The sequence below is a fragment of the Rhamphochromis sp. 'chilingali' genome, assembly GCF_963969265.1.
Source record: "Rhamphochromis sp. 'chilingali' genome assembly, chromosome: 5".
NCBI lineage: Eukaryota > Metazoa > Chordata > Actinopteri > Cichliformes > Cichlidae > Rhamphochromis > Rhamphochromis sp. 'chilingali'.
Genome location: NC_137932.1, coordinates 5,323,507 through 5,351,075, shown reverse-complemented (window position 1 = coordinate 5,351,075; position 27,569 = coordinate 5,323,507). Strand labels below are relative to the sequence as shown.

Sequence of the window (27,569 nt, the reverse complement as noted above, 5' to 3'; positions counted from 1 at the left end):
AAGGATAGCTCATATGAAGATCAAGACTTTGTAGTTACAAGGAAATCTCTTCTCTCGGTTTTGTGATTTACAATGACCCACAATCATGTATAAACACAAGCTTGGAATCAATCTAACTCCTGGCATCAAAGGCAACAGGAGTGCTTTACAAACTGTTGAACTGCTGGTTTGCTTTTGTTTTATATACATATATATATATAAATATCATGTCTTACTTTTCTCCTCTGCATGTTTATTTTGTAACTGTTTTATTCAATCCAGTTGAACATCGGTTGCTGCGCTGATTGTGAACTATGTCTTAGATTTCACTGGACTAATCCCTTGTGAGGCCTAATCTGCCTGATCTTCATGCATTCAGAGTGGATGTGCAAACAGAACTCTTACTCTGTAGTTTACTGCATGGTCTACATTCCTTAGTCTTTTTAGTACCTGGACTTGTTTAGCTAATAAAGGCTGTCATTAACTATTTAGAATTTGCTTGTCCGCTCATTGCATTGTTCATCGTTTGCCATTGCTTGATAGCATTAAACCTTCTCACTGCTGTCCTTCGTGGTGGTTTTGCGTAGAGTACATGTTCAGACTGTCTAGTCCCAGCCGTTAGACATTACTGTTGCTAATATCCGCATGGTGCTTCCATAAAAGCTGTGTATGTTGCTGAGATGCCGCTTCATTGCCATCGCAACTTTGGATGCTCATTCGCTTCCCCCTCCATACCTTTTTCGCCACAACTTTCCCCAAGTTGACTATTTCCTCTTACCCCGCCTGCTGACTTTCTAGAGCCCCATATCAGTCCCTCCTTTGTTTTTCTCTTTCTTAGTTCCCCCCAACCTGACAGTCCCACGGGGCAAGTCTCCCCTGGTGGCCCGCGAGGGTGACACAGTGGAGCTGGAGTGCCTTGTTTCAGGGAAGCCCAAGCCGATCATCCTGTGGTCGCGAGCGGATAAGGAAGCGCCCATGCCAGACGGCAGCATGCAGATGGAGAGCTACGACGGCGTGCTGCGTATTGTTAATGTGTCCAGGGAGATGACGGGCTCGTACCGCTGCCAGACCAGCCAGTATAATGGGTTCAACGTGAAGCCCCGGGAGGCCATAGTGGAGCTGATTGTACAATGTGAGTTGACAGACTGTGGGTATTTTCTATATGTGTCTAAATTTGTGGGGAAATGCATTTTTGTGGTATAACTTGTAGCAGTGAAATAATGTGTTTGTACATGTGGTGCACCATTTGTTACTGTGATGTATTTTCTTTTGTATACCATGTAATTATTCTAGTCCAGTGTGACCAGAATTGAACATTCACCCATTTCTTTTCATTTGTACCCATCCAATTTCTTTCTGAAGGCTGTAAAATTAGTCCAGTCCCCTGGTACCCTCCGTCAGGTCTAAGAGGAAACTGCTCTGACTCCGCCTCCCACACTGAGGACTTTATCTGCTGAGTGCGAGCTGAGCAGAACTAATATTTACTGAGACACAAAGCTCTTGATGCTGATGCCCCCATTTGAAAGGGCCTGGATGTGTGTTTGTGTGATGACCTGAAGACTGTGTGCCACCACCATTCATTGACACTCCTTTACCCTCCTTTAACACATGACATTCAGCATTAGCTTAAGAGCTAATTAGTGACCGGCTAATTTGTTCCCACTGGTATTCATTTCGTCTTCATTTATGGACATCCAAATCGAATATTTTGGATGAGCACCAGGAATTGAAAGAAGTGTCACTCACTGAAGATTCGGGGAGGTTTTTCTCCACCAAAGAAAGAGGGGAAGATGGATAAGAAGGAAATGAAAGCCATCCATGCTGGGTGCTTACCAGTCGCTGGCAAGTTATCATAGGAAATGGATAAACTCTCATGGCTTCCATTGTTTTCTCCATGGCCCACTTAGTTAATCCATACATTCTTCTGTTTCAAATAATGCATTCACTCCTTTACCTAAAAGGAACCTAAGCAGCAACACAGCTGTTTTAAAGCACATTGTGAAATATATTACACTGAATTTGGTGCATATATCAAGTATTGTCAACACTGGACCTGCCAAAGAGAAAACTACAGAAGTTTACCCAAGCAACTACTGATATTTTGCTTGAAGAGGAAGTTCAGCTGCTGTTTTCTTAGCGCCACACTTTACCCTCAGTTATTTAAGAGTTTTATTGTACTTTTTCTGTAGCGTTCACATTTCAGCTTAGCTGTTACAGCCTTGTCTGTATTAAGAGAGTTAATGAAGTTTTGATGCGCTTTGAAGAAGACTGTCTTAAATTTGGGGCTGAATTGATAAAGATTATGCAGCAATGACAGCTCGTATCAAAGGTTAGTGGCTTTCCCACAAACCCAAGTCTGACACCGAAAAGTAAACAACGGATTTAAACTCTGAGATGCTTTTTATTAATTAGCAGCATTCACTGGATCTGCTGTCTCACGCAAGGGCAGTGTTTTGGAACCAAATAAATAGTTGAATCCAAAATTCAACAAGCAAAGCCAGGTATTTTATTTATTTGTTATTCATTTATTAATAGTTCAAAAATGGATAATGCAGCTTTTCCCTCTCACCAGAAATCAGCTTATGGCAAATAAGCTGAAGCTTTCTGGTCAACATGACAGAATTAATTCTTTCTGCTTTTGCTTCATATTCAAATGTTACAACTTCATCCGCAAATCAGTAACTACTTAAAAGCTCTGACACATTTAAATTTGATCTGTTTAAATTGGGTTAGTCTTTTTGCCAATAATACTTTTAAATAGTATGCATGAAATTAAGCAAAATACATGTCACTGTAAAAGATGCAGTATCTAACACATAACCTAAAACATACAGTCTGCTGGCTGTACCTGGGCCACATTCTTTAACACTGTGGGTTATTAAAGTAAATAAGATGCCGCTGTCATGACCAGAGTTTATCAACAAAATCAAGACAAAGGTGTATTTTACCACTGTAATGAAAAAAAATTACAAATATCTAAATCCTTGTTTGTAATAATAATAAAAATGCCAAAACTGTTACAGTGCAATCATAAAGCTATCTCATAAGTAAAACAATTAATATACACGCGACAGGCAATGTGTGGCCCAAGAAATCACATAGAAGTTTTTTTGAATGCAGCACTTGCTTTATGACCAATTTCACCTGGCTACAGTCAGCAACCTCCAGGAACACTCACTAACCACATATACACATGTATGACTAGTTGATGAGCTGTCTGGGATGACCGATGATCTCAAGGCAAGACCCAGGGTTCTAGAGTAGGCCCCAGTTAAGTCCAATATGATAAAGATGTTAAAAAATACATTAAAAGCTTTGCCAATATTTTTAACATAACAAGCGGAAGTTCTATAACCTCTGAATGACCCCATCTCAGAGTCAAGGTCAGTATCACACATGCTTTCAGGCAGTATTTCTCACCTCTGACATCCAACCATGAAAGGTCATCTCTTATCACAAGCTGCTGCTGCTTTCTCCCCTCTGTATGTGCAACTGTGGCAGAGGGGTCACTTGCAGAGAGTGACTGTTGTTAGGGACACTCAGATGGAGAAGACATGCCTCAAGAGGCAAGGAGGGGGAAACCGAGACTCCGAGACCTCAGCTTAAAGACACTCATGCCTTTAAATCTACTCCTTCTCAAACATGGATTTGCCTTGGCATGGAGTTGCGTCATCGACACACGCAGTATGAGACTCGCAGTGAAGCGCATCAATTCACTCCAGATAATTCTATCTGTTCCTTTCAACACAATTTATTCTGAGAATGCAATTATCTCTCATTATCTAGTATTATTTTAATAAAGTACCTCTCTGATGCTACAGTTCTTGATGTCATACAACACTTTCATCTGTTCTCCATCTTCAAAGGAGAACACATAATGAAGAGACTTATTAGGGCTTCGGTATTGATAAATCAATCTGCCATGTTCCTGCTTCAGAGCTAGTTCTGTTTGTCAGTCTTTTTACTTATTAATAGTTGGCATCAAAGCCTAAGTTTCAAAAGCACAAACAATCTGCATTTGAACTGTTGGATTGCTTTGACACACTTTGAGCATATTGGGGAAACGCGTCCACCCTGTGTACACCTCAGTGCACGCTGTGGATTGCATTTGCCAAATACATGGACCTTTGATCGTCTTTCTCCACTTAAGAATTTACTTTATTAACACGGTCTGGCCCGGCTTTTGTTGTTTCCTCCATACGCCTGTCGGTATGCCCCCTCCCTTCTTTCACTTGGCCTGTCTCATGGTGTGTAAGCACAAGCCAATCCCTCTGAGATGCTTTTCTCGCCTGCATTTCCAGGTCCCAGCGTGAGCCACCCGCCTTTGGTGGTGAGCCATGTGCAAAGCCGCGTTTAGTAACTTGATCAAGGGACCGAGGTAAAGTCCTCTGAAGCAAAGAGCATTAGAGGCGTGAAGAAATGACTCTGGCAAGTCAACAGCTTTGATATGTAAAAACCTGCATCTGTTGGCTGGCAGAGGCGACGCCAGGAGGAGAGGTAGAGGGAATGGAAGACGTTTGCCTTTAGAGTCGACGCTCTAATAGAATTGCAAACGCCAAATCCCAAGCTGTGACACCCTAATGTTCTTAGTCAAACTGACTTGGCATGGTCCAGGGACTTGAGAGAGAGGAAGTGAAGAAGCAAAAAGAAATGGAAAACGAAGAGGTATAGAGTGGTCTTCTGTCCTAGATACCACTGTCTGTCAGAGTGAGTTATCAAGTTCTACTTCAGCCCAGATGCACAGGAATCTTTTATACAGGCTTCCCTTCTGTTGCTCCTTGCGTTGCCCATGACACCTGCCTGATGCAACCGTGCAGTAGTCCCCTTGAGCAAGCACCTGACTATCTGACACACATCAAAAAGACACAGTGGGATAAAGAAGTTACAGCCTGGGCAAAAGTAATGAGCAGAATTACACGATTATTGTTTTTAATTAATTTTCCTTTCTGCATCAAGAAGGGCTGCAATGCCGGCCCCTGAGGCCCACTCTAATGTGAATCATTTTAGAGCGACTCACATTAGCCTAACGCCAACTTAACACCAGCAGATTAATCTTTTACATTACAGCAGTGCTCACACCACGCATTTGGGGATGAAATTTTAATAACCCTTTTTGTGGAACAATATTGAATTGATCAGGCGCATCGAATCCGCACCAGAAAAGGTCAGTGAATATGTAGGTTGTAAACAGAAGCCTGTGCACGGCTTTGACAGAATAATTTATAACTTGGTTACTGAGTGAGCTAAACCTATTAGTGGATCACCAGGCCACTCGTCACGCTAAAAAATCTACATTGATTATCATTAATTGTATATTTAGGTTCATAAATTATCCCTATGTTTTAATAACAATATGCTAATGCAGATGGTGCGCAAGTTCATTTTTTGATTGCAGCGGCTGTAGCATGAGGGAAGTAAGGCGTACTGATGCAGAGAAGCGTCCCCTACATTATTCAACACAGAGGCTCATTATAAATCAGGGTTATCATTTTATATTCCATATATATCTGTTTGACTTCCTAATGAATGCTTTTTTGCTCCATCAAGACTTCATATTGAAGCATGCTATGCTACAAAGGTTATTCTCCCACAAGAACGCTTTTCGTTGCATCTGAGCCCAAGGCTTTTGTTTTGCTTTTATACGCCCACGTACAGCTGCTGAAGTTGTATAAAATGTCACATTTTTCTGAATTGAACGCTGGTATGTCACATGTAAGTTCAAACAATAAATGTAGGGAGGTATCTACTCCACTACTGTAAGTAAATACTCTGCTTTTAACATCGCAAACATCTATATCAATGAAGGATAACAATACATTTTAACCTTTCTGGAAACTGGCTCCTTACAAAAAATGGTGTTTGAACAGATTCAGCAACTTTTTTTTCCACATTTTCAGTGTTGAAATCTTTTCAACACATTGCCTTTCTAATCTCTCAGATACTGTTATTTAAATCACTGCCTATGGAGATCAAATATGATGTGTTATATGAAAGCAAAGACTTAATCTAATGACCTAAAACTAATCCAATGTATAAGGCATTTGTTTTTTACCCATTTTTTCCCCTGCACTGGTTAAAAAAAAAACAAAACAAAAAAAAACTATATCATATAACTATATCATCATGGCATAATTCCAGTATGCCCTTGATCTTCAAACATGTTAGCTTTCACTAGAATAGCATGTTTACTAGTCATTATCTTCTCCCCGTGGCTACGGTCCCAGTCACACAGGCCCAGAAGTCAATCAGCAACCACCTGATAACGACAAGTCGCAAGGGGGAAATTACCCAACTGGTTGGCAAGTGTTTGCTGAATGTTAATAGAAGTTGCTGTGAAATTAATTACTGAAGCCCCTGCATGGCTGAGCTTTAGCAGTCAGGCCTAGTGACGTCATAGTAAGGAAAAATGTGTACATATTAGAGTTGACTAGCAGTTGCCAGGTAAAATTGCTGCACGAAAAACCTCCTTGCAAATGCTTTGGACACCAGCAAATTACCGTTTGTGACTCGTGATAGGTACCTATTTAAAATAGGACAGAGCCGTAGGCGCACAGTCAGTTAAAAAGGGTTTTACTTTCAATACAAAATAAAAGTAACAGTATAACAGCAGCACCTAAAAACAATTAAAAACTTTACTTTAATAAAAACGATAAAACTGTATGATTGTAGGATAAGCGCTGCGGGGAACCGTTTAAGAACAAATCGAGGTTAAAAAGGGACGGCAACTCACACATAACCCCAAATGGGAAAGACACTATAGAAAAAGGCAAATTTTCAGTGCCGTCTTCACTCAGGCCCACCGCTGTGCATGCAAAAGCGGCGAGACAAAAAAAGGATTTGCTTTCCACGCAGCGCCTTCACCGTCTGCGACAATAATAAATATATATATATATATATATATATATATATATATATTAAAAGGGTTAAAACACTAAAAGAATCAATATCTGTGGTGCCTACTGATACAGAAAAATAAAACAAGAAACAAACATGATCGACAGGCGCAGCAGTCAGTCTGTCGAATTACACCAGGTTAAAACAGTTTAAAATTCAGTGACGTGTCGGGTCCTTTGCCCGCAGCCAGAAATCCACTTGGCAAAGCAGCAGCTCTGTACTCTGTCCACAAGTTTGCGTCACACCCTAATAAATGTGGGTCAGTGGCGGTGAAGTCCACTACTCTCACAGGAACGCAATGTTTCCCACCATTCTAACAGAAGTTTAGTGGGACCCGCATCAGGCTTTTATAGAAAGGAATTAAAAACACCAACTTGCCCAGCTTGGACCAAGCACTCACAGCTTCAGGTTCGCTAGAGGATAGCTAATTGCCCACACCTGATCTTATGAAGGGGCAAAGACCAGCTCCGCCCTTGAGGGGCGGTTCCCAGACTCAGGTCTCACCTGTCACATTCAGTTGCTAATGGTTTGCATTTGCAGTGAATGTGCAGCACAAACTGGAAATTGAGAATGTTCTCCTTTAAATTACAAGTTGTGCTTATCAATCATTCTCCGTTTCCAGTTTGCATTCCACTTTATTAAGTCTTACTGCCAACCAGCTGGAAGTTAGCAAGTGTTTACGGGTATTTCTATCTGCATGTTGCATGCAAAAATTTTTTAACCAAGGCATCACAAGGAATCTTTTAGGGTAACACCTCTTTGGGACTGATTTCACCTAGCCAGCAACCCCCAACAATGACTCACCAATTCGATAATACATATTTATCCCTGGTGACCAAATATTGCCAGAACGCTGCCAGCTGGTATCTAGTCCTGTGTGACTGGGGCCTAACATATCAGTAATATCTGAGCAGTTAGCGCTTGCGATGTCACATAATCCTCTTCTGGTTTGTCTAGTTTGTCTATGCTTAAATTGCAATAAATTTAGATGTGCTATTAAGACCTATATTAGTAGCATAATGAGAGCACAACAGTGGTGTGTGTGTGTGTGTGTGTGTGTGTGTGTGTGTGTGTGTGTGTGTGTGTGTGTGTGTGTGTGTGTGTGTGTGTGTGTGTGTGTGTGTGCGTGCGTGCGTGTTAACCCAAGTAAACACAAAATGCAGTTTCAAAATTGTGACAACTGGCAATGAATCTTTTACAGCACTGTGGAGAAATTTTGGCCCACTTATCCATGCAGAATTGCTGTAATTCAGCCGCATCAGAGGGTTTTAGAGCATGAACTGCCTTTTTAGGGTCATGCCACAGCATCTCAATCAGATTCAGGTCAGGACTTTGAATAGGCCACTCCAAAGTCTTCATTTTGTTTTTCGTAAGCCATTCAGAGGTGGTCTTCCTGTTGTGTTTTGGATCCTTGTCCTGGTACAGAACCCGAGTGTGCTTCAGCTTGAGGTCACAGACAGATGGCCGAACATTCTCCTTCAAGATGTTTTGGTAGGCGCCAAAATTCATGGCTCCATTTACCACGGCAAGTCTTCCAGGTCCCGAGACAGCTAAACAGACCCAGACCATCACATTACCACCACCATATTTTACTGCTGGTATGATGTTCCTTTTCCAGGTGTAACAGCACTCAAACCTTCCAGAAAGTTCAGCTTTTGTCTCCTCAGTCCACAGAATATTTTCCTAAAGGTTTCTGGGATCATCAAGATGTTTTTTTGGCAAATGTGAGACATTTTTGGTCAGCAGTGTTTTTCTCCTTCAATTCTTCTCTTGCTCAGTCTCTTTCTTATTGTTGAATCATGAACTCTGGCCTTAACGGAGACATGTGAAGCCTGCAGTGCTTTAATGTTGTTATGGGTTCTTTCGTGACCTCCTGGATGAGTTGTTGATGTGCTCTTGGAGTAATTTTGGTAGGCTGGTCACTCCTGGGAAGTTTCACCACTATTCGAAGTTTTTCTCAATTTGTGGATAATGGCTCTCGCTGTGGTTCACTGGAGTTCCAAAGTCTTAGAAATGCTTTGTAACCTTTTCCAGACTGATGGCTGTCAGTGACTTTGTTTCTCAGGTGATCCTTTAGGTCATAGCACGATGTGTTGCTTTTTGAGCTCTTTTCGCCTGCTTCACTTTGTCAGACAGGTTCTATTTGAGTAATTTCTTTATTCAACAGGTCTGCCAGTAATCAAGCCTGAGCATGTTTAGTGAAACTGAATTCAGCTTTTCATAAAATGTGGTTACAGTTACTTCATGTTTTAACAACAGGGGCAATTACTTTTTCACAAAGGGCGAGGTAAGTCTGGATAACATTTAACCTTTAATCGAAGAAATCAGCATTTAAAAACTGCATTTTGAATTTACTTGGGTTATCTTTGTCTAATATCTAAAATTTGTGTGGTGATCTGAAACATGGTGTGTTTGTATGACAAATATGAAAAACTAGGAAATCAAGTAAAGGGGCAGACACTTTTTTACACCACGCTATATGTACCTCAGTAGCAGAGAGGGCACTCTGCATTTTAACATTTTTCCCTATTTTTGATCTCGCATAATGTAGATTTCCACAACTTTTTTTCACTGACTTTGGTCAACCTATCAAGACTGAGAAGCAACAGCTCCTTTTTTATTGGGGGTAAAATCATGAAACGTTGAGTTTTGGTGATGGTCTTAACTATTTTTACATTGAACACCCGAGAATTAGATGTTAGTATGCAGATACAAATCAGATAATACCAACATAACTGTGGTTTTATCTCAGGTTAATAGTGCAGTGAAAATTAACACTATACACCATTCACTTTAGCAACCAAGTCAATATCTTTTTACCTTTCCTGTACTGAAAACCATTTTTTTATTTGTTTGTGCTGGTCATTCATTATTGGAGAATCCATAATGTTTTTAATATCTACTTTTTGGGGGGAGGAACTTAGACTAATAATGTCACAGATTTTGTCTGGGGCATTCCTTATGCTGCCTTTTTTGTTTTCTTTGAAGTACATTTTTAAAACTCACGTTGCCTCATTTAATTAAAATTTTGAATGAAAGATTTGTAATTGTATCATTGTATGGGTACTTTAACTTTATGTAAAATGGCTGCCCTGAGGAATTACTGTCAGACAAGAAAATAGATGAAAGAAAAATAGGGACCAAATAAACGTCTGACACTTCCCCACTCAAAACAGGCAGAAGAAAAATGGAATCCATTTTGATTGAAGCTCAAGTTTATTGTTAACCAGTCAAGCGGACACTATTTCAGAAACGTAGGTGGACACAATACACCTCAGCTTTCCATGCACAAAACAAACATGCACACCTCTTCCTCTCGGTACACGTGAGTCTTTATTCAGGCCTCCTCCCTGTAGATGTCCGTGCTCATGGACCATGGGGACAAGACCTGAGCGCTCCTAAATGTTGTTTTTCTCCACATTACTGTCAAGGTACCCACTAGTGACTGATGATGGATTGCACTTCAGCTAGCGCTCAGGGTTTTCCCCGAGCCTGCGACTTACTGCAACTCTGAGCACACGTCACCCTCACTGCTACGCTAACCATGGCGAGCACTGCTCAGGGAATATCACAAAGGACCTTTCTGCTCCTTTCTCCTCGAGTTCGCCGGGCAGCTGTTTCACAGGAAATGCACAGGGGGTGATGAGGCATGTGCCCTTGTTTAAAGGATGTTTTGGTTATATAAGAGATTTTCCCTTTTCTTTTTTCTTTATTTGCTGCATCTTCATTTGTCTCTCTGTGTGAGTGGAACTGCACTTACTGCAATTTGGTCTAGTGCCACTCAGGGAGGCTGCGGAGCTAACTGTGATTCACTGCACCACACAAACCTACAATTTTAATGTGATAAGTAGAATTCCAGACCTTTTTTGGAGTCAGAGATAAGCCTTTTGGGTTTGGGTAAAAGCCCAGGCAATGCTCAATTGAAGAAGGAACTGATTGCTGTTTCATTCAGAGGTGGTGAAAACCACTTTACTCTCCATGAACAAAATCAGGTGAAGGAGACAAACTTGTATCTCTATTTCCATTAAGTCCAAACCTCTTGAAAGATCTGTGTTTACTCTTCCCATCACCTAGTGTTATGAGGTTTTTTTGGTTATTTTTACATTTCAGCCACTCATTATCTGATCTAATGGTGTGTCATTAATCATTGTGGCTCATGAGTGAATAGCAGGATGCTGTGTGTTGAGAGATAATTAGCACTGAGGGCAAGAATGGAAAATCCCACTTTGGACCGTTTTATGCCAGTGTATTATTTTGCATTCACTATGATGTTTACATCCCACGTTTCCCTGTACACTTGACTGGCCTCGTAGACGTGCCCCTGCTCTAAGATCCTGGGGTGAAGCAAACTCAATTAAGTGCAAAAGTGGAGAAAAAAAGGTTCTGCTGAAAACACATTCAACGTTCAAACCGTCAAAATAAAGCCTCAGAATTTTGCGAATCCTATGAAAAAAAAAATGGCTGATTAAGGTTGTGGATAATGACGTTAATACTGTTATCAAATTATATCCTGTAAATTTTAATACACTGTTCATTTAATTGCATTCCCCTATCAAATATGGAAGGCTCAGTAATTAGATTATATTACCGAGTGTGAATAATGTCGAAGATTATGCTGCAGATTACAGTTTCAATCAGGTAATCAGTGATCTGTAACAGACTACATTTTGAAAAACAGCAAACCTTGGCTATAGCTACCGCCTCTCCTTTACTCCATCAGGAATTATGCAAATTTCAGGCAATTAAGGGGCTCCATGTCATTCTGTCTCTGCTCCTCCAGATTCTTGTTGTTTTTCAAGCCCCGTCGTGACTTTTGTCAAGCATCTGTATGAGCGTGTCAGGAGCAGAGACGCTTAAAATGGGGAAATTATTCATAACCTTTTCCGTGCTTCCACACACAAGTGCTTACACCCATTTTGTTCATCCAAAAAACCCTCCACACGTGTCACCGTGCACACAGTCTGGCAAAACATTTGCAAAACATCACCCACACATATTAAACTTTTGCAGATTCAAGTTCGGGGTTGCAGCAAGGTCGTTTAGCTCCTGACTTCGCTTACTGAAACGTGGCTAAATTATTTACCACTGTGTACTCTGTGTTGGGGGGGATGAGGTAAAGCCTGTCAGTTACTCAAATAAGTTATTAATTTTACTTTCTGAAAGTTTGAGGTGTATTTTATCATCCAGATAACCAATTTTCTGTGAAGTTCAACTGGTTTTTGTTTCAAAAGTTGTCCCAGTCGTTTTGCAAAATTGATCTTCTGGCAGCTATTACCGGTCTCTCCACAATTGTTTTCATTTTTCATCTGTTGGTGAAGTGTATTGAATTTGCAGTTTAGTTTGTTTTCTACAGTTTGCTTAAATATCACCTTTTTCTCTCTCTCTGCGCTGCTTCACTTGCTACATTCATATTATAATACCTGGGGTTTTTTTCTAATTAAAAAAAAACCATCTTTTCAGCTTTGTCATTTGTAGATCCTCAGTGAACATCAACTACATCGCTTGAAATCATTGTGCACGTGTTTTTACATTTTAATAAATGTCCTTGTTTGTGTTTTTAAATATGCAAGGTTATATTCATGTCATATGTATCACCTTTTCTTTATTCCAGGTGTTTGTCCTTGCTCTCACTTTGGTGCCCTAACCTCACTCTTCTTGTCTTTATTCATCCAAAGTATTTTTCTTTTCTATTTTTTTTTTTTCCATCCTTGACACACTTTTCTGTCCTTGTCAAATATCTGTGAACTCTCCTGAGCTTTTGTGTCTCCTGCTCAGACCCTCCAACAGTGGAGCCTGTTTTCATGGAGATGCGTCAGGGTCTTGGAAGGCCTGTAGTGATGACCTGCAGAGTGCTGCGAGCCCACCCCTCCCGTGTGTTGCGCTTCGAGTGGCTTCTCTCTAACCGGCTGCTCCACGCGGGAGCTTTTGACACCCAGCGAGATGAGACAGAGTACACCATCCGCAGCCTAAATCGTGATGGCTGGGGCGAGTACACCTGTAATGTCATCAATGAGGCTGGAGCAGGCAAATGCACTTTCCAGGTTACAGGTAAAAAAAAAAGTTTCCATTTCATTTCATATTTCCTTTTTTATTCTTCTAGAATCTTTTTCCGCTTGGTTTAGTTACTTTTCCTCTTTATGTTAGCTTTTCTACATTTGTTTGACACATGGTGAACGAACAATGATTTGTCACTGTGTCTAATATTGTTAGTATAGTTCCAGTACAAAATGTATACTGCATGCTTATCTGTGTAATGCATACTTTTACAGGGTAGCATTTTCTGAAATAGAAATTTACAACATTTGGCTCTGATGAATTAAACAGAAACTCATATTAACTACTTCCATTCGCAGTCCAGCCAGAACCAGATAGATGTAAAACACAAATTCAGAAATTCCTTTAAAAAAGTGCCATAGTTGCTGCTTCTTTATGTAACTAGAATAGAAGTAGTTGGTAAGCAGTTGGAGAGCAATTTAGAGACAGGTTCCTTCACACCAGGCGACCTGTGCAAAGATGTTGTTATTAAAAACTCAATGCAATCGGTGGGCAATGTCCACCAGTTGCATGGAGATTGCCATACTATTTTTAGTTTTGTGTGACCGAGCCATAACGTGGCATTACAATTAGTTTAGAAGCCGTGGATAAAAATTCTTGGTGGTCTTTTCCTTCCATTGTAGTCAAAGTGGAAACTTTTGAGTGTGGGTTTTTAACAGGTAATTTTGTCAGTGTTTTTTTTTTTTTACCTTTTCCCAGCATGTAGTCACACTTAAATAGTAAGCAGGAGTATGCAATGTGAGAAACAGCACAAGTCATTTTCAAAATGAAGACCCCTCACTTCACACAGAGGTAGACTTTGATTTCAGCTGAATAACTGCTATTGCCAGCAGATTGCATCAACTGTAGCTGGATAGCCACAGCTACTTTAGCTTCCTGACATGTACGAAAATGCTAGATGTCATTTTAATATTCCAGGCAAATATGGGCTATATATGCTAAACGGCTGAAGATTAATTCTTTTTGTTGGGATTTCAAGGAGTATGTTTCAATTTTAACATTACAAGGGGAAAAAAAGGTTTTTAGTTTTAGGATGCATATAAATGTGATCAAATCTCAGAGGAATACTGGTTAGAATTAGATACAAATCCAAGAGTTTCAGAAAACCTAAGTAAACAAAAAACTAACCTTTTATTAAGTTGTGTGTAGAAGTTGAAGGTATTTTTTTAAGATCCAGAAGGAACCAAACTGCAAAGCTAAAACCTCCAGGAATTAACAGGCTAGACACTAAGGAGGAGCATAGCGATGGTACACAGATACAGTGACAAAGACAAAAGAGAGCCAGGGCTGTATATTCTCACAAAGAGACACCAAGGGCCAATCAAGGGAAGTGAATACAGCTGTGTAAACCCAGACACAGGTGTACACAATCAAGACAATCAACAGATAGAAAGTATAATTCAAAAGAAGGCACAAGAGAGCAAGTAACAAAAAAATAAATAAACAGAAAATTCAGTCCACATGATACACAGAACATTGCAGATGCTAGAAGAGTAAACCAATATACAAAGAAAACACAAGTAATGAAAGGTAAATAACAATCTCTATAAATACTAACCAATAACTATCATTTTAAAAACAAAAGAAAAAACCCTCAAAATACTGGAGTAATTTATGTTAACAAACAGGAATCAAAGCACAACCTTACATTAGTCAAAAACAAGGAGCAATAATGAAGCCCAACCAATAACAGCAAATCATAAACAAACTGAAATCCTACACTACTGCAGTTTAAATGATGTTGCTGAGCTAAAGATTTCCCTCATCTGAAGCAAGAGGATGTAGCTGACATTAAGCTACTCTTTCCACACCTGCTTTCTTTGCCAGAAGTATTCACTCGTCTGCCTTTACATGCATATGAATCTACCCTTTGTAGATATAACACCTTCATCTATCTGGAAAGGCTTTCCACAAGCTTTAGGGGTGTGTTTGTGAGAATTTTTTAACCATTATTCTAGAAGTGCATTTGTGAGGTCAGACACTGATGCTGGATCAGAAGGTAAGGCTCACAGTCTCCACTCTAATTTGTCCCAAAAGTTGTTAATCAGTTTGAGCTCAATACTCTGTGCAGGCCAGTCAAGTTCTTCCACACCAGTGAAGTTCTTCCACACTTATCCATGTCTTTAAGAACCTTTCTTTGTGTACTCATGTTGGAACAGTAAGGGGTGCGCAAGGAAATTTCACAACTGTATTTGTTGTGCATGTGGCATCCCATCGAAACTACGCTAGAATTCGCTGAGTGACCTGAGAGCGACCCACTTTTTCACAAATATTTTTAGAACCAGTTTGCTAGCCATTTGATTTTATACACCAGTAGCCATGCAGGAACAACTGAATTCAATTATTTAAATAGGTGAATGAATACTTTTGGAAATACAGTATAGTACCACATGCTAGTTAGCCAGTAAAGTTGGCTAATAGCAGCAGTGTTAAAGTTTGTCTTTCTCGTGGCTAAAAAGAACAAGATTATTGCCCAGCTCTGTATCCCAGAAATATTTTTTTACTAGGAGCCCTCCTGCTTACTGTTTCAACATGTAGAGAAATTTCAAGCTACACAGACCTCAAATGACCAGCGCTATAGTTGCTAAACTAGGAGTAGCTAAGCTAGGAGCGATTTTGTGTTTGTTTGTTTTTTCTTTTTTCTTTTGTTTCTTTTTTAATGGTCATTTATTTTAAGTTACTTACTTCCACTCTTTCTCTCTCACAGAAACATAACTCCATACTGGTATTAGTGCTATAAGCCTGTCACTGTGTTTGATCCAGATAGCTGCATTTAATAACAGTCATTTAGCCTTTATTCTTTTACCATACGTTGGCATGTCAACAGAAGATTTTTTTAGTACGCTATTCAATTGATAATTAAAGGGTTGTTTTGACAGATGCAATTGGCTGAACAAAAAGCTTAGAAGGCCTTGTCTCATATTGTTTTGGGGTGTGTGTCTGCCTCTTTATATGATAGACAATTTATATAAAGAAGACTAAAGGGAAAGATAAATCATAGATTGCTGATCTGAATTAGGCATGTCCATTATGTCAGGTCTTTCTTTTACCTTCTTTCATCTGTTTTTGTTACATTATTTCCCTCCATTGTGAGATCCATATGATCGTCTCCCAGTCTTTTGTTATGACAGGACAAAATTAGTTTGGCTACACTGAGAGTCCTCAGGAACTTTGGCCAAGGTTTCAATCTCCCAGACCTCCTATTAGAGACAGGAGCTGCAGGGTCACAGGAGGAGTATTTGTCACTTTGATCCTCTGGCACTTAGGTCGCTCTTCTCTTTGATAGTGTCTATTTCTCTCTATCTCTTTCTGCGTTCTAATCATACCTTGGCTGCACTTGATTTTTTTTATAGCCTTTAGTTCTCTCTGTGTCCATTTTCTTTTCCACATTCTTCATCTTTCTCATTTTCAAACCCCACTCTCTCATCCTCCTTTCCAGCTTGACCCCCCCCCCCCCCCCCCCCCCCCCACACACACACACACACACACACACACACACACACACACAGTGCGTGCCATAAATCCCCTTCCTGGGGAAACAGGTAGAACAGAGAGACAGAAGCAGCTAGTTCCCTCCAGCCATTTGTTTTTCTCAGCAGGGCTGGGGTTTTGCCTTCTATTGCTCATGCTCCCTCCCTCTTCCTACTTCCACTCCCTTTCATCCTCTATCCCTCCTTCCCTCCCTCGCCCTCTATTGCTCCATTCCTCCCGCCCAGTGCTCCAGATTCCCACCATCTGGACTCAGTGGTTGCCAAAGGTATGGAGGCTCTTTTAGTAACTCCCTGAGTACAGGAGTATGGTGCAGAAAATCCACTTTGGTTCATTGCATCATCTATGAAACCTGCCATGCCTCAGTCTCCTAATTCCAGCTCTCGATAGTTAAAATTTTTAATTTTATTCTAAAACTAAAATGCCATGAAATCAGGCAATACCCTGCAGTAGAAGAAGTGCATATCATCTCCCGTCTGCGACTTGTAAGACTGTTTCTCGATAAGACTTGCAAAATATTGGTGTAGCTCATGTAATTAGATGGCACCTCGGTTTAAACTCACTTTACCAAGACAGGTAGACAAGCCAGTAGACGTTCTCCCATCGCTCTATGTCTGACGTCTTCTCAGGCTGTGCTAGCGTGTGAAAAGTATGATTTGGGAGTTTTGGCCCACAGTCCTTGGATTTCGGATTCAGTCAACATGTGAGCAGCATACATGTTACCATGCCGACAGACACATGCAAACACACCATAGTTAGGCAGCAGGCCATTATTAGCCCATAAATTCTGTCGCCTGGAAAAGTGTATTGTGCCAAAGGAGAGTGTGTGTGCATATGCATGGATGCCCATGTGCCAAGCCATGGGGACATCTGTGGGAACAGTGAGTTGGCTCTAATGGCCAAGTTGGCCATTAAATTGTGCCTGGGGAGAGACCCCTCAGAGGAATGTAATGTGTACCACTGAGCTTTGGCTCGGGCTCTGTCGTGGGAACCCTGAGTTGTTAGCAAATGCTCAAATCACGCTCCTCAGAATAGATAGCAAGTAAATGTTCACTGATCATAGAGTTTCGAGTAAAGATGCACATGGCTCCTGTGACATTACTGTTGGTGTGGAAAGTCCTGCTGTAAATTCTCAAACAGAGAATTTCTCCGCCATAAGCATTGCATCAACTCGACTTGACAAGCCAGATCTGATACTCAGATCAAGGGATGCTGCATACTTATAGACCTTCTGTTTTGTTTTTTTTTTGTTTTTTTTTAATACATCCTCAGGAAAGTGTTTAGTTTGGTCACAAAGGGAGTCATGATCTGTTTTCCTGCGTAATTACAACTGGACTTCTTTTTGCAACCACAGGAGTCTCCCCCTACTGGCCAGTAAAAGGAATGTAGGTTTAAGACTCTTTTGTATTAGCTTAACTTTTCAGGCATAAAGGTGTGCCCATCTTTAATGTGATCTGTGACAGTATCTGAGTGAAACACTGACAAGCTTGGTATTTAGAAAAATATTATAGCAGTTAATTCACTTATTCTATTGTAGAGTTTACAAAGACAGAACAATGGTCAATGTTTTGTTTATAATAGTTTTAATAAATGTAAAACTACAGTTTCTACATATCCTTCAGTAGTGCCCAGATTGTGCATTTCTTTCAAAGGCCATGCCTCCAGTTTGTATTGGCATATTTTTAAGACTCAGTCTAGAAAAAAAGTTTAACCTGATGATTATCATTGATCATTATTTGAGCCTTTTTACTTATGGGGGAAGAGCAGGGTGCTGCAGCATTAAGAAAGAAATCTGGGATATTTTTAAAGCCTATAGTGCTTTTAAAGGAGGGCAATTGAGGTCTGCTACTTGTTTTCAGGATTTAAGATACATAGAAAGTTTTATTTAGTCAAGGGGAAAATCTATCAAGAGTAGCATTTATTTATTATAGTCATATGATATGAAATATATGATGATAATGAATCTTTTTACCTAAAATCTTCCAATGCTTCCTTCAGAGCCATACAAAACTTTATACAGCTAATTTCACAGGCATGACTGATCTAATCTTTAAGTGTAAAATGACTGGAGAGTTCCAACATATGTCCAATCTCTGCACAGGCAACAAAGTCTGCATAAAATTGCCCAGCACGTGTCTTTTCTCTCCATTGACCAGTACAAACAATGCAAACTGCAGTACTATAATTTTGTTGGATTTCCGAAATTTACAAAGAAAAAACAAGCAGTGTTTCTCATTTCTCTGCCGCCTTCCTGCTTAAGCCCCATTTCTGGCAGCCAGTTGTAAATTAGAAGAGAGGAACAATTAAATTCTCAGGGACAATGTTCAGATAGACATTGTCTGCATTGTGTGAGTGTGCCTGTGAAATGAATTCAGATTCCACATAATGCTGTGCTTGTATGGTTCCAGTATCCTTTTTTTCAGTCATTGTTCCTAATGCTGCAGAAACTGTGTGCCAATAGTGCAAAAGTTAGCTGCAGTGCGATTTGCTGTCATAAGAAAATGTTTTTCCTTTTATTGTGAAACACTTATTCTCACATTTTTTGTCTGTTTTGGAGTGCATTTTCTGCATTCAGGCTATTTTCATATTTTATTTTTTTTGATCTATCATCTGTTTTCAGTAATGTTTATTTCATTTTTATTTATTCAGCTTTTCTTTTTGAGATGTGTCTTAAACAGGCCCCTTGGGCCTCCTGCTAAGTTACTATCTGGTGCTTTTGTGTGATATTTTTGTCTCTTTTATTTTTTATGTTTTTAAATAAAAGCAAAAGCTAAATTGATTTTGCTTTCAAACCTGCACTCTTCTCTGAGTCAGGGATTTATAAACCTTATCATCTTTGGTCTCCAGCACAGATTTGTGCCTTACCTTTGGTGGTTTTAAGTAACTCGTCTGCCTGCCTTTTAAAGTCTGTGCCCAGTTCACCTGGCTTGAACTGCAACCCTGCAGTACATGGAGAATGAGTCTGAATAGTTCATGCAGCTCAAGGAGACATGCTGACACTGATGGATCCTGTTGGTCATAATGCCTAACAGTATATAGTCAGAGTGAAAAGCATCTGAATAATGTTATCTGTGATCAGACTGAAAGTCTGTCAGGCTTGAAGGACAGATGCACACTCTAGAGCAGCCTTCAATTTACACGGACCAAGAAGGATGAAATCGGAAGTCACTGGGCTTTTTAATATCAGCAACGATTAAAACGTTTATCCTTTTTTGTACTGAACTGATTAGTCGAGGAGGAAGGAAGACTGTAAATGTAGAAGTGACTCATTGCGAGTTCTGTGCTGTTTCCCTTAAGGAAAAAAAGACACATAGAGATTTATTTTGCGTTCCCATAAGGGCACCACGTGATTACCGCTGCCCTATAATACCTTTGTCTGTTAGCAGTTCCTGCTTTGGTGTTATTTGTTTGTCTCGGCCAGCTGTGCATCCATATGTAAGCCTACTTCCTGCCAAATAAAAAGAAAAGCAAAAAAAGCCCAGAATCATATAGGAATTGCTTAGCATATGACTGCACTCCTAAAGATGAAAACATGTTCATAAACCCTTAAAAAGTAAAAAGGAAGTCTGCAAACAAGGTCAACTTCTTGCCTGAAGGCTTTCACTGAGCTGTATGAATCATTGCATTGGTTATGCTGTTATAAACAGGATTTTAAAAAATCAATTAAGCCCTCTGTACTTTATGTTTGATGTCTCCCACCCAGGGTTATCTGTTTCAGGCTGTGTAAGTGGGTTAGGTAATGTGCTTCACCACACATAACATATTATTAGGAGCAAAGGCCATGTTGCTTCATTACACTGTATATTTGAATAAAAGGCAATAATTTGCCGTGCGAGTCTGTGATATTTGTCTGTAAGAAATGTACTTTGAGAAAAAAAAATGTTCCCCAAAATAAGATTAATGAATGCGGCGCATTAGTATAAAGACTTCCGTGTCAAACTTCTAAGAAAAGTATGAAAAGAGTCTTTTCATGTTTTGTTTTTCTGTTTTGTTTTGGGGCTTTTTCTGAAACAGGGTCTGTGTGGAAATCTTTAAGCTAATTTACTGATCCAGACAACAATGTGAGTGAGTTTAATTAACATTCCCTGCCTGCTCTCTACTGCAAATTGCAGCCTTTTTCTTTTTCCTTATCGGCTTTACTGTACTGTATATGCTGCATGACTAAGTCTGACATTATCTGCCAGGCGGGTTTATGTAACATTAGCTGTACAATATGCTGTAAACACAGCTGGCTCTATACGGCAAAACAGTGCCAAGCAAAGTGCAGACGGTAATTATCCTTGTTTTTTTATTTATTTATTTATTTTAGTTGGGAAATGTGTTTTGCTGGTTTCATTAGTATCTCAGCGAGACACGGAGGCAGTTTGTGAGATAGTGTCATCTGTTATAACAGACAGGTTTACCTTGCAGTAGACTGCTGATGAACTTTTGAGACATATTCCACAGCTCAACATAAAACAGATAAAACCTAGAAAAAAAGTACTGCGTAATTTTCTCTCTTTCGCTGTACTTGTCTGTACTAGTTTCTCACTCACAATGGTTTTATTTTATCAGGCTGATGAATGTGCATTGTTTTCCTTCCGATCAGAATATTGCATTTTAAATAGCTTTATCCATGAAAAAGGCCACGTCATCTGTAGTATGCTGCCTAGAGCACCATTAACCTGATTTATTATCTAGACCAAAGAACCAAACACACTGCTTGTGCTGTGCTGATTTTGGCTTTTTATACTGGACGATTATGAGAATTGATCAAACCAGTCAGACGATGAATGAAACCACGAGTCTTGTTTTGTGTTTTTGTTTTTTTGTCTTACATGTGCAGTTTCCCCACTTCTGGCTGAGATTTGAGTGATTAAAGCCTAAGTGAATGTGTTTAAACCTCAGCTCTGATGCAGCGCAATCAAAGAAATTATGAAATTGTTCCATAAATGTACGTAAATATTCAGTAGATTTTGTTTGAGGCCAGTATGCGCAGCTACTTTTTGCCATTTTGCTCTAATGAGAACTGATGCTGAGGATTATACAGCTGTGAGTGAACAATGGCTTTTATTTGGTCTCACTGCAACTTTAGTTAGTACTAGAATATTCTGCAAACCTTTGAGATCAAATTTCTTTCTACCAAACTACATAAAAGTGAATTTGATGAATTCAAGTTACCTGCTGTTTAGCAGGAAACCCTGTTATTAAGCACATGCCTATTAAGCTGCACTTAAACAGCATTTGGTGATGTCTTTACAGCAACAGAAGAACTGGCATGTGTACACAACATTATAACAAAATGCCACCCAGTACAACAATATGCTTCAGTGTTGTGTCATTTAGAGCAATCAGCTGTCAAGTTTCTACTGACTCTCTCTGAATACCAGTATCTTACTGGATGAAGTGGTTCAAGGGTCTGTCACACTAAGGAGGCCACAGGGAAGGACTCAGGAGCAAATAATGCTATTATAATTCGTCAGTGACATAAACTAACTTGACAGGTTTATCCAATTGCCTGACATTCATAAACTGCTTGCTAAATCTTCACACAGGTTCATAAAATCCCAGCGCCGCTTTTGTTTGAGCTAACAATGGCAGCTCTGCTGTCTTTTCCATGGTTATTAAAAATCATCTGCCTTGGGTATTGTCATCCCTCAATAAACAAGCCCAAGAAGCAGAGGGACAAACACAACAACGTGTCATTGAGGTGAATTACTATTCTTTGCCTGGAAGGTCATCCTGTAAGCTTGTTTCTGGATCTTGATTAAAATGCCGTGTTCTGCCAGTTCCTTCTCGAGCTGTCAGAAATCAGCTTTCCTACTGTGACCGGAAAGCTGAAAAGTTGAAAGATTCATTTAGTTAGTTAAAATTAATTCTCACAAAGTTAACTATGTTATTAGAAGAAAAGGCAGGTGAGAATCACTCAAACCAGGAGTATGGCGTAATGTAAAAAAAAATAAATATATATATATATATATATACAGTATATATATATATATATATATATATATATATATATATATATATATATATATATACACATATACACACACACACAGAGTGTTGGGGAGTAAAGGAATACATGTACCGCCGTTACGTATTTAAAATACAAAATATAAGTAACTGTATTCCATTACAGTTACCATTTTAAAAGGCGGTATTCAGAATACAGTTACTTTGTTGAAATGAATGGATTACACGGCGGTATTTTCCTATTTCATAAGGCTATGAACTCTATATTTTTGGTGTCCACGCCGATGGAAACCCAGCCCATGTCACCTCTACTTGCGGTGTGAAGTAATATTTTTAAAAATTTTTAAAAATTATTCACAAAAATGATTTAATATGAAGGCAATAGGCAGAGTGTTACAGGCATAGCCCTAAAGAATGTAGCCTCATGGGCAGTGGAGTCCGTGTCTGTGAGTGCGAGGGAAGGAGAAAAAGAGTCGAAAAGTAAGAGAAGTCACAGACCAGAAACGGGAGATGGAAGAATGTAATATATATATATATATATATATATATATATATATATATATATATATATATATATATATATATATATATATATATATATATATATATATATACACAAAGTTGACCCAGACAACAAAAGTAAAGCTAGTTTTCGGCTACGAGCCCGACACGGAGCCCGACACGGAGCCCGACGTATCCCATATGGAAAAGATATATATAAATCTTATAAAGTTTGTATCTGTCTTGTGTGAAACTTGTATGAAAAGCATACAAGAGTGAAAACACATATAAGATCCCTTGAAAAATTATATAATGAAACTTGTATGTTTTGGATACTTACTAAAACAATATATGAAAGTAATGAGAAAGTGGCCACTTTCATGAGTAAATCATGTAAGTTTTTACTATTTCTTTTCCATATGGGATTAGACAGAGGTCTCTTTACGGTTTTATGCCTTTATGGTTCGGAGCCGCGGACCTGTTTTATATTCGCGCGGAATAGTTTTCTATATGAGATCGCTGCAAAAAGTGCAGCCTTACCTAATGTCCACCTACTGTTACTCATTTATATTAAGATTTAAAAATCTAGTTGGTATGGCGAATAACCTTTAGTAAAAGTAATAAATCACATAGCAATAGGACATTCATGTAGTTGTAAAAAGCATGATAATATATTAAGTAATCCAAAGTATTCAGAATACGTTACTCTCATTGAGTAACGTAACAGAATACTTACAAAATACATTTTGGGGCATGTATTGTGTAATCTGTAGTGGAATACATTTTAAAAGTAACCTTCCCAACGCTGTGATAACTGCCTTTGTTATCCTACGTCAATTACTTTTGGCTTAAAGGAAGTCCAAGGGCCATATTTGCTAAACAAGAAAAATAAACAGAGGTATTCTGATGGCGGTGGAAAGTTGTGTAGGTGATCTGTTAACAATGCATTCATTTATAGATTTATAGACTGCAAAGCAGCCAGCTCATCGCAGTAATTACAGACGCAATCTACCAAGAGCAGCTCAAATTAGTAGGGTAAAAATGAGCATCAAATACATATTAATTCTTCCTCTGCTGCCTCTTGTTGATTTCAATTGCCCTGCTGTTTCCAGACAGAAACATATGCATAAAAGCTGCCCTTACACTGCACTAGTTTTGTTAGTACATTGCTCAGTTCCTCATCAGGTCTGCTCATTTCTGACCTGCTAATTTGAGCTGCTCTTTGTAGAATGCTGGTCATTACTGAAATGAACCGTCTGTTTGATTAGAAATTAGCACATTGTTCGTGTTTTTTTTTAGACTGATTTGACCTGTTTATTAAATCTGGACTGGAAAAATTGTCCGTTTACAAGACGAGGAGGTGACAGTTGTCACAGAAATAAGAATTTTATACACTTAAAAATTGAATTAGTTCCCAGAATTGAAAAAAAAATGCAAACTTGATTCCTTAGAAAAACAAAGTACAGCTTACTTAAGATAACAAAGTTAGGGAAACGTATTTATTGTGATAGTTACACGTGATTAAACGCACCCTTGATTCCCAAAGGTTTGATGTCTCGTTATGACTAGATCTGTTTTGTGATAAATATGGTCATTATTTTTAATTATTTCTCTCTCTAGGGAAAGCCTACCCCCCGGAGTTCTACTATGATACCTACAACCCTCTGTGGCAGAACAGGCCAAGGGTCTATGGCTTCAAGCTACAGTGGACCCAGATGAACCCAAATGCTGTGGACCGTATTGTTGCCTACAGACTAGGCATCAGACAGGTAAGACTGCTATGAGGTGCCTGCTCATTTGCATTCCTATTGTTCAGTCTTCTATTCTCTGTGAGCTACTATCACAGCCAGAAGAGCCACTACATGAGTCTTAAAGTCATGAAATGTTGGCATCTGGTACAGTAACTTGTCACGGGTATTGGTCAGCCTCTTTCCAACCCTTCATACATAAATTAGAGTCATCCCACACGACAGGCATGTAAAAGCCTTTCTTATTGGCAAATTAAACACACGATGGAAGCTTTTGCACAGCGTGCTCGCACTTGCGTGTTGTACCCGATTGATAGAGCCAAACCTCATATCTGTCTTATTGTGTAGTTTTTCAGGACGTGAATGAGCCTTCATGCGCCGAGCAGGAATCACTGAGAACCTGTCAGGGGCAGTCAGCTCAACATGGTCTGTGGTTTCCATGAATTGTTTCTGTTTTTGCTTTCCATCAGAAGAGTGAAAGGGGTCCCCGCAGCTAGAAGTAGCGAGCATAGCTCCTATTTTTTGCTTTTTTTGTGTTCCTTTTTCCTGCCTCTCAAGTAAGCTCCACACATGACAGGCAGGCGGCATTGATGGATGGCGTGGTTACATTTTCTCTTTTGGCAATCAATGAGCACCTTCCACTCTCTGCTCTTCTTTCTCTGTCTTGTCCCCCACCTCCATGGCGATGCACATTTGATCTTGCTTTTTTCTCTTTTTTTAATTTAGAGCAGCAGGTGCAGCACCACACATTTTTGAAATGTTGAACTTGCCGCAGAATTTCACGTTGCCTTTGCTGCATGGAGGCGCATCTGCAACCATGTTAAAAACAATTAAAAAAAAAAAAAATTTAAGATGAAGAAATGTGGCGCATGCTTGAGTGAAATCCGTCTAATTTCTGCTCCGAATTAGGGAGCACACCCTGACAGTTGTGTTTGTAATGAATAATATAATTTAGTGTTTGTCTCACTCTACACCCTCAAGGAATTGACGCTTGAGAACACATTTCAGACCTGTTATGTTTGTGTAGCGCAGTGATTTTTCTGTCAACTATCTCAGTTGGTCTGTTTGGTAATAAATTATGTCGTGCTTGCCGAGCCCGTGTACTTGCCAGGGATTAGTCTGAAAACCTGCCAGGAATATACATTTGCTTTTCCTATTTTCAGCTGGTCCTGTGCACATTTGTAACGATTGTAAAGTCTGCACCTGTGCTAGAATGGACCAAATGCAATTTTAAAATCACATTAGCATTTCAATCTAATGTGCATTTCTTTATTTAAGAAGAACAAGTGAGAGAGCATCACCACCCAAGTCTGTTTTAGAAGAAGATCTGTGTTTGGGCGAATTAATTTCTTTCCACCTTCTTGCTTTGATATCTGGGGGACCATTATCTGCTTGCTCCGAGGTAAAACGGCCAATCTTCCTTTGTCTTAGATGAGAATCAGAGTCAGAGAATCTTTACTGAAGGGAAAATTCTGACTTTTTCCTGTGGCATTTGCCATATAGTGTACTATCTATGGTCTTTGCCTTTGCTAGTGATTTAGGACAATAATGACATTTTTTTTATTGCCTTGTGGTGAAGAAAAGTTGAAATCCAGAAGAGGCAGAGGCAGCATGCAAAGAGGAAATGAAAAAGAAGAAGTGAGGAGGAGGAGTGGCTCTTTTTCTAAATTGGAAAAAAAAAGAAAGATACCTTTTGAAAAAAGGGAAAAAATGGTGCAGTAAAGAAAGCATTGGCACACGGACTACACCGCTTCATTCTATTTATAGAACCAGCAGCAGCTCCCCTGCCATTCCTTGAGAATCATTATCATTTTCTCTCAGTTTTGAATTAATACTTGAGAACTGGTAGACCTTATGCCTCTGTAATGGACTGCTCCGTCTTATCGCCCAGTGCCCTCATGAGAGACGGTCCGACTGAAGGGGAGGGAAATGGAAATGACTCCAAAGCTGAAAGGCATGCACCGGTCAGAATCACAAAACACAAATCGCTGCACCTGTCAAGGAACCAGTGTTATATCTGCCTTGTTTTGATACTCTTGCGGCTTCAAGCCCTTCTAGTCTGTCCAGAACCTTGATTGCCTGTTTCCATTCCTAAGATAATTTTTTTTCAGCTCATGTATTGCCATCTTGCGGCTCCCTTTTTTCCCTTTTCTGCCTCTACTCCTCCTTTTTTTTTTTTTTTTTTTTTTTTTACATCTTTTTCAATTGATCTGACAAGTCAGATTGTGCAAGCAGATCAATAGAAGTCATACTAACTACATGCGAGTAATCTGCAGTAGATCAGCTTGTCTAACGTTATGTCAGCAGTTGGTTATTCTGGAGTTTGTCTTCAAGTCTATTAGTATCGCTTTGATCAGCTTTATTTTTATTTTTTATTTTTTTAAGTTCCTATAAATCCCCTCCTGAACCGCAGCCACAGTGAAAGGAAATTAAATCAATACGGCTCTCTACATCTGTGGGGAAAATGTGGAGATTGAAAGCTAATGGGATGTAAACAGAAGCCTTAATTGAGTGCAAATGTGTGGATTCAGTGAACATTAATGGGAATCAAAACAATGGGGCTGAATCCATAAGCCTGTAAGTATGTGCATGTGTCAAAGTGTCTGAAAAGTTGAATGTTTTTCTGTTTTTTTCCAGTCAGCATTTAGAGTTTGATTTGATTTGCATATTTAAGCACTGTTGGTTTTTAATAAGGGGGGGGGGGGGGGGGGGGGAGACCTTTATAAAGCAGCTCTAGCCAAGACCAATATTAAAAGCCATACACACACACACACACACACACACACACACACACACACACACACACACACACACACACACACACACACACACACAGAAATGTGTATATTTAATTTTATTCAGTATTATACAGCCACCTGAACATAAGCACATAATGCCACGGGCATTTGTGAACAACAGTGAGATAAGGTACATGAAATGTTTCATTTT

General features: G+C 39.5%; 1 protein-coding gene across 2 annotated transcripts in view; it reads left to right on the top strand.

Moving 5' to 3' along the window:
• Positions 1-27,569, top strand: part of LOC308397668 (MAM domain-containing glycosylphosphatidylinositol anchor protein 2) — a 198,237-nt gene that overhangs the window by 140,065 nt on the left and 30,603 nt on the right. The window contains exons 9-11 of one of the 2 annotated variants that reach the window (XM_080883706.1): positions 818-1,111; positions 12,649-12,921; positions 24,493-24,641. In XM_080883706.1, coding sequence (XP_080739832.1) covers positions 818-1,111; positions 12,649-12,921; positions 24,493-24,641 — 716 coding nt within the window. Of the gene's footprint in view, positions 1-790; positions 1,112-12,648; positions 12,922-24,492; positions 24,642-27,569 lie in introns of both variants that reach the window. The other variant, XM_080883705.1, reaches the window with a different exon arrangement.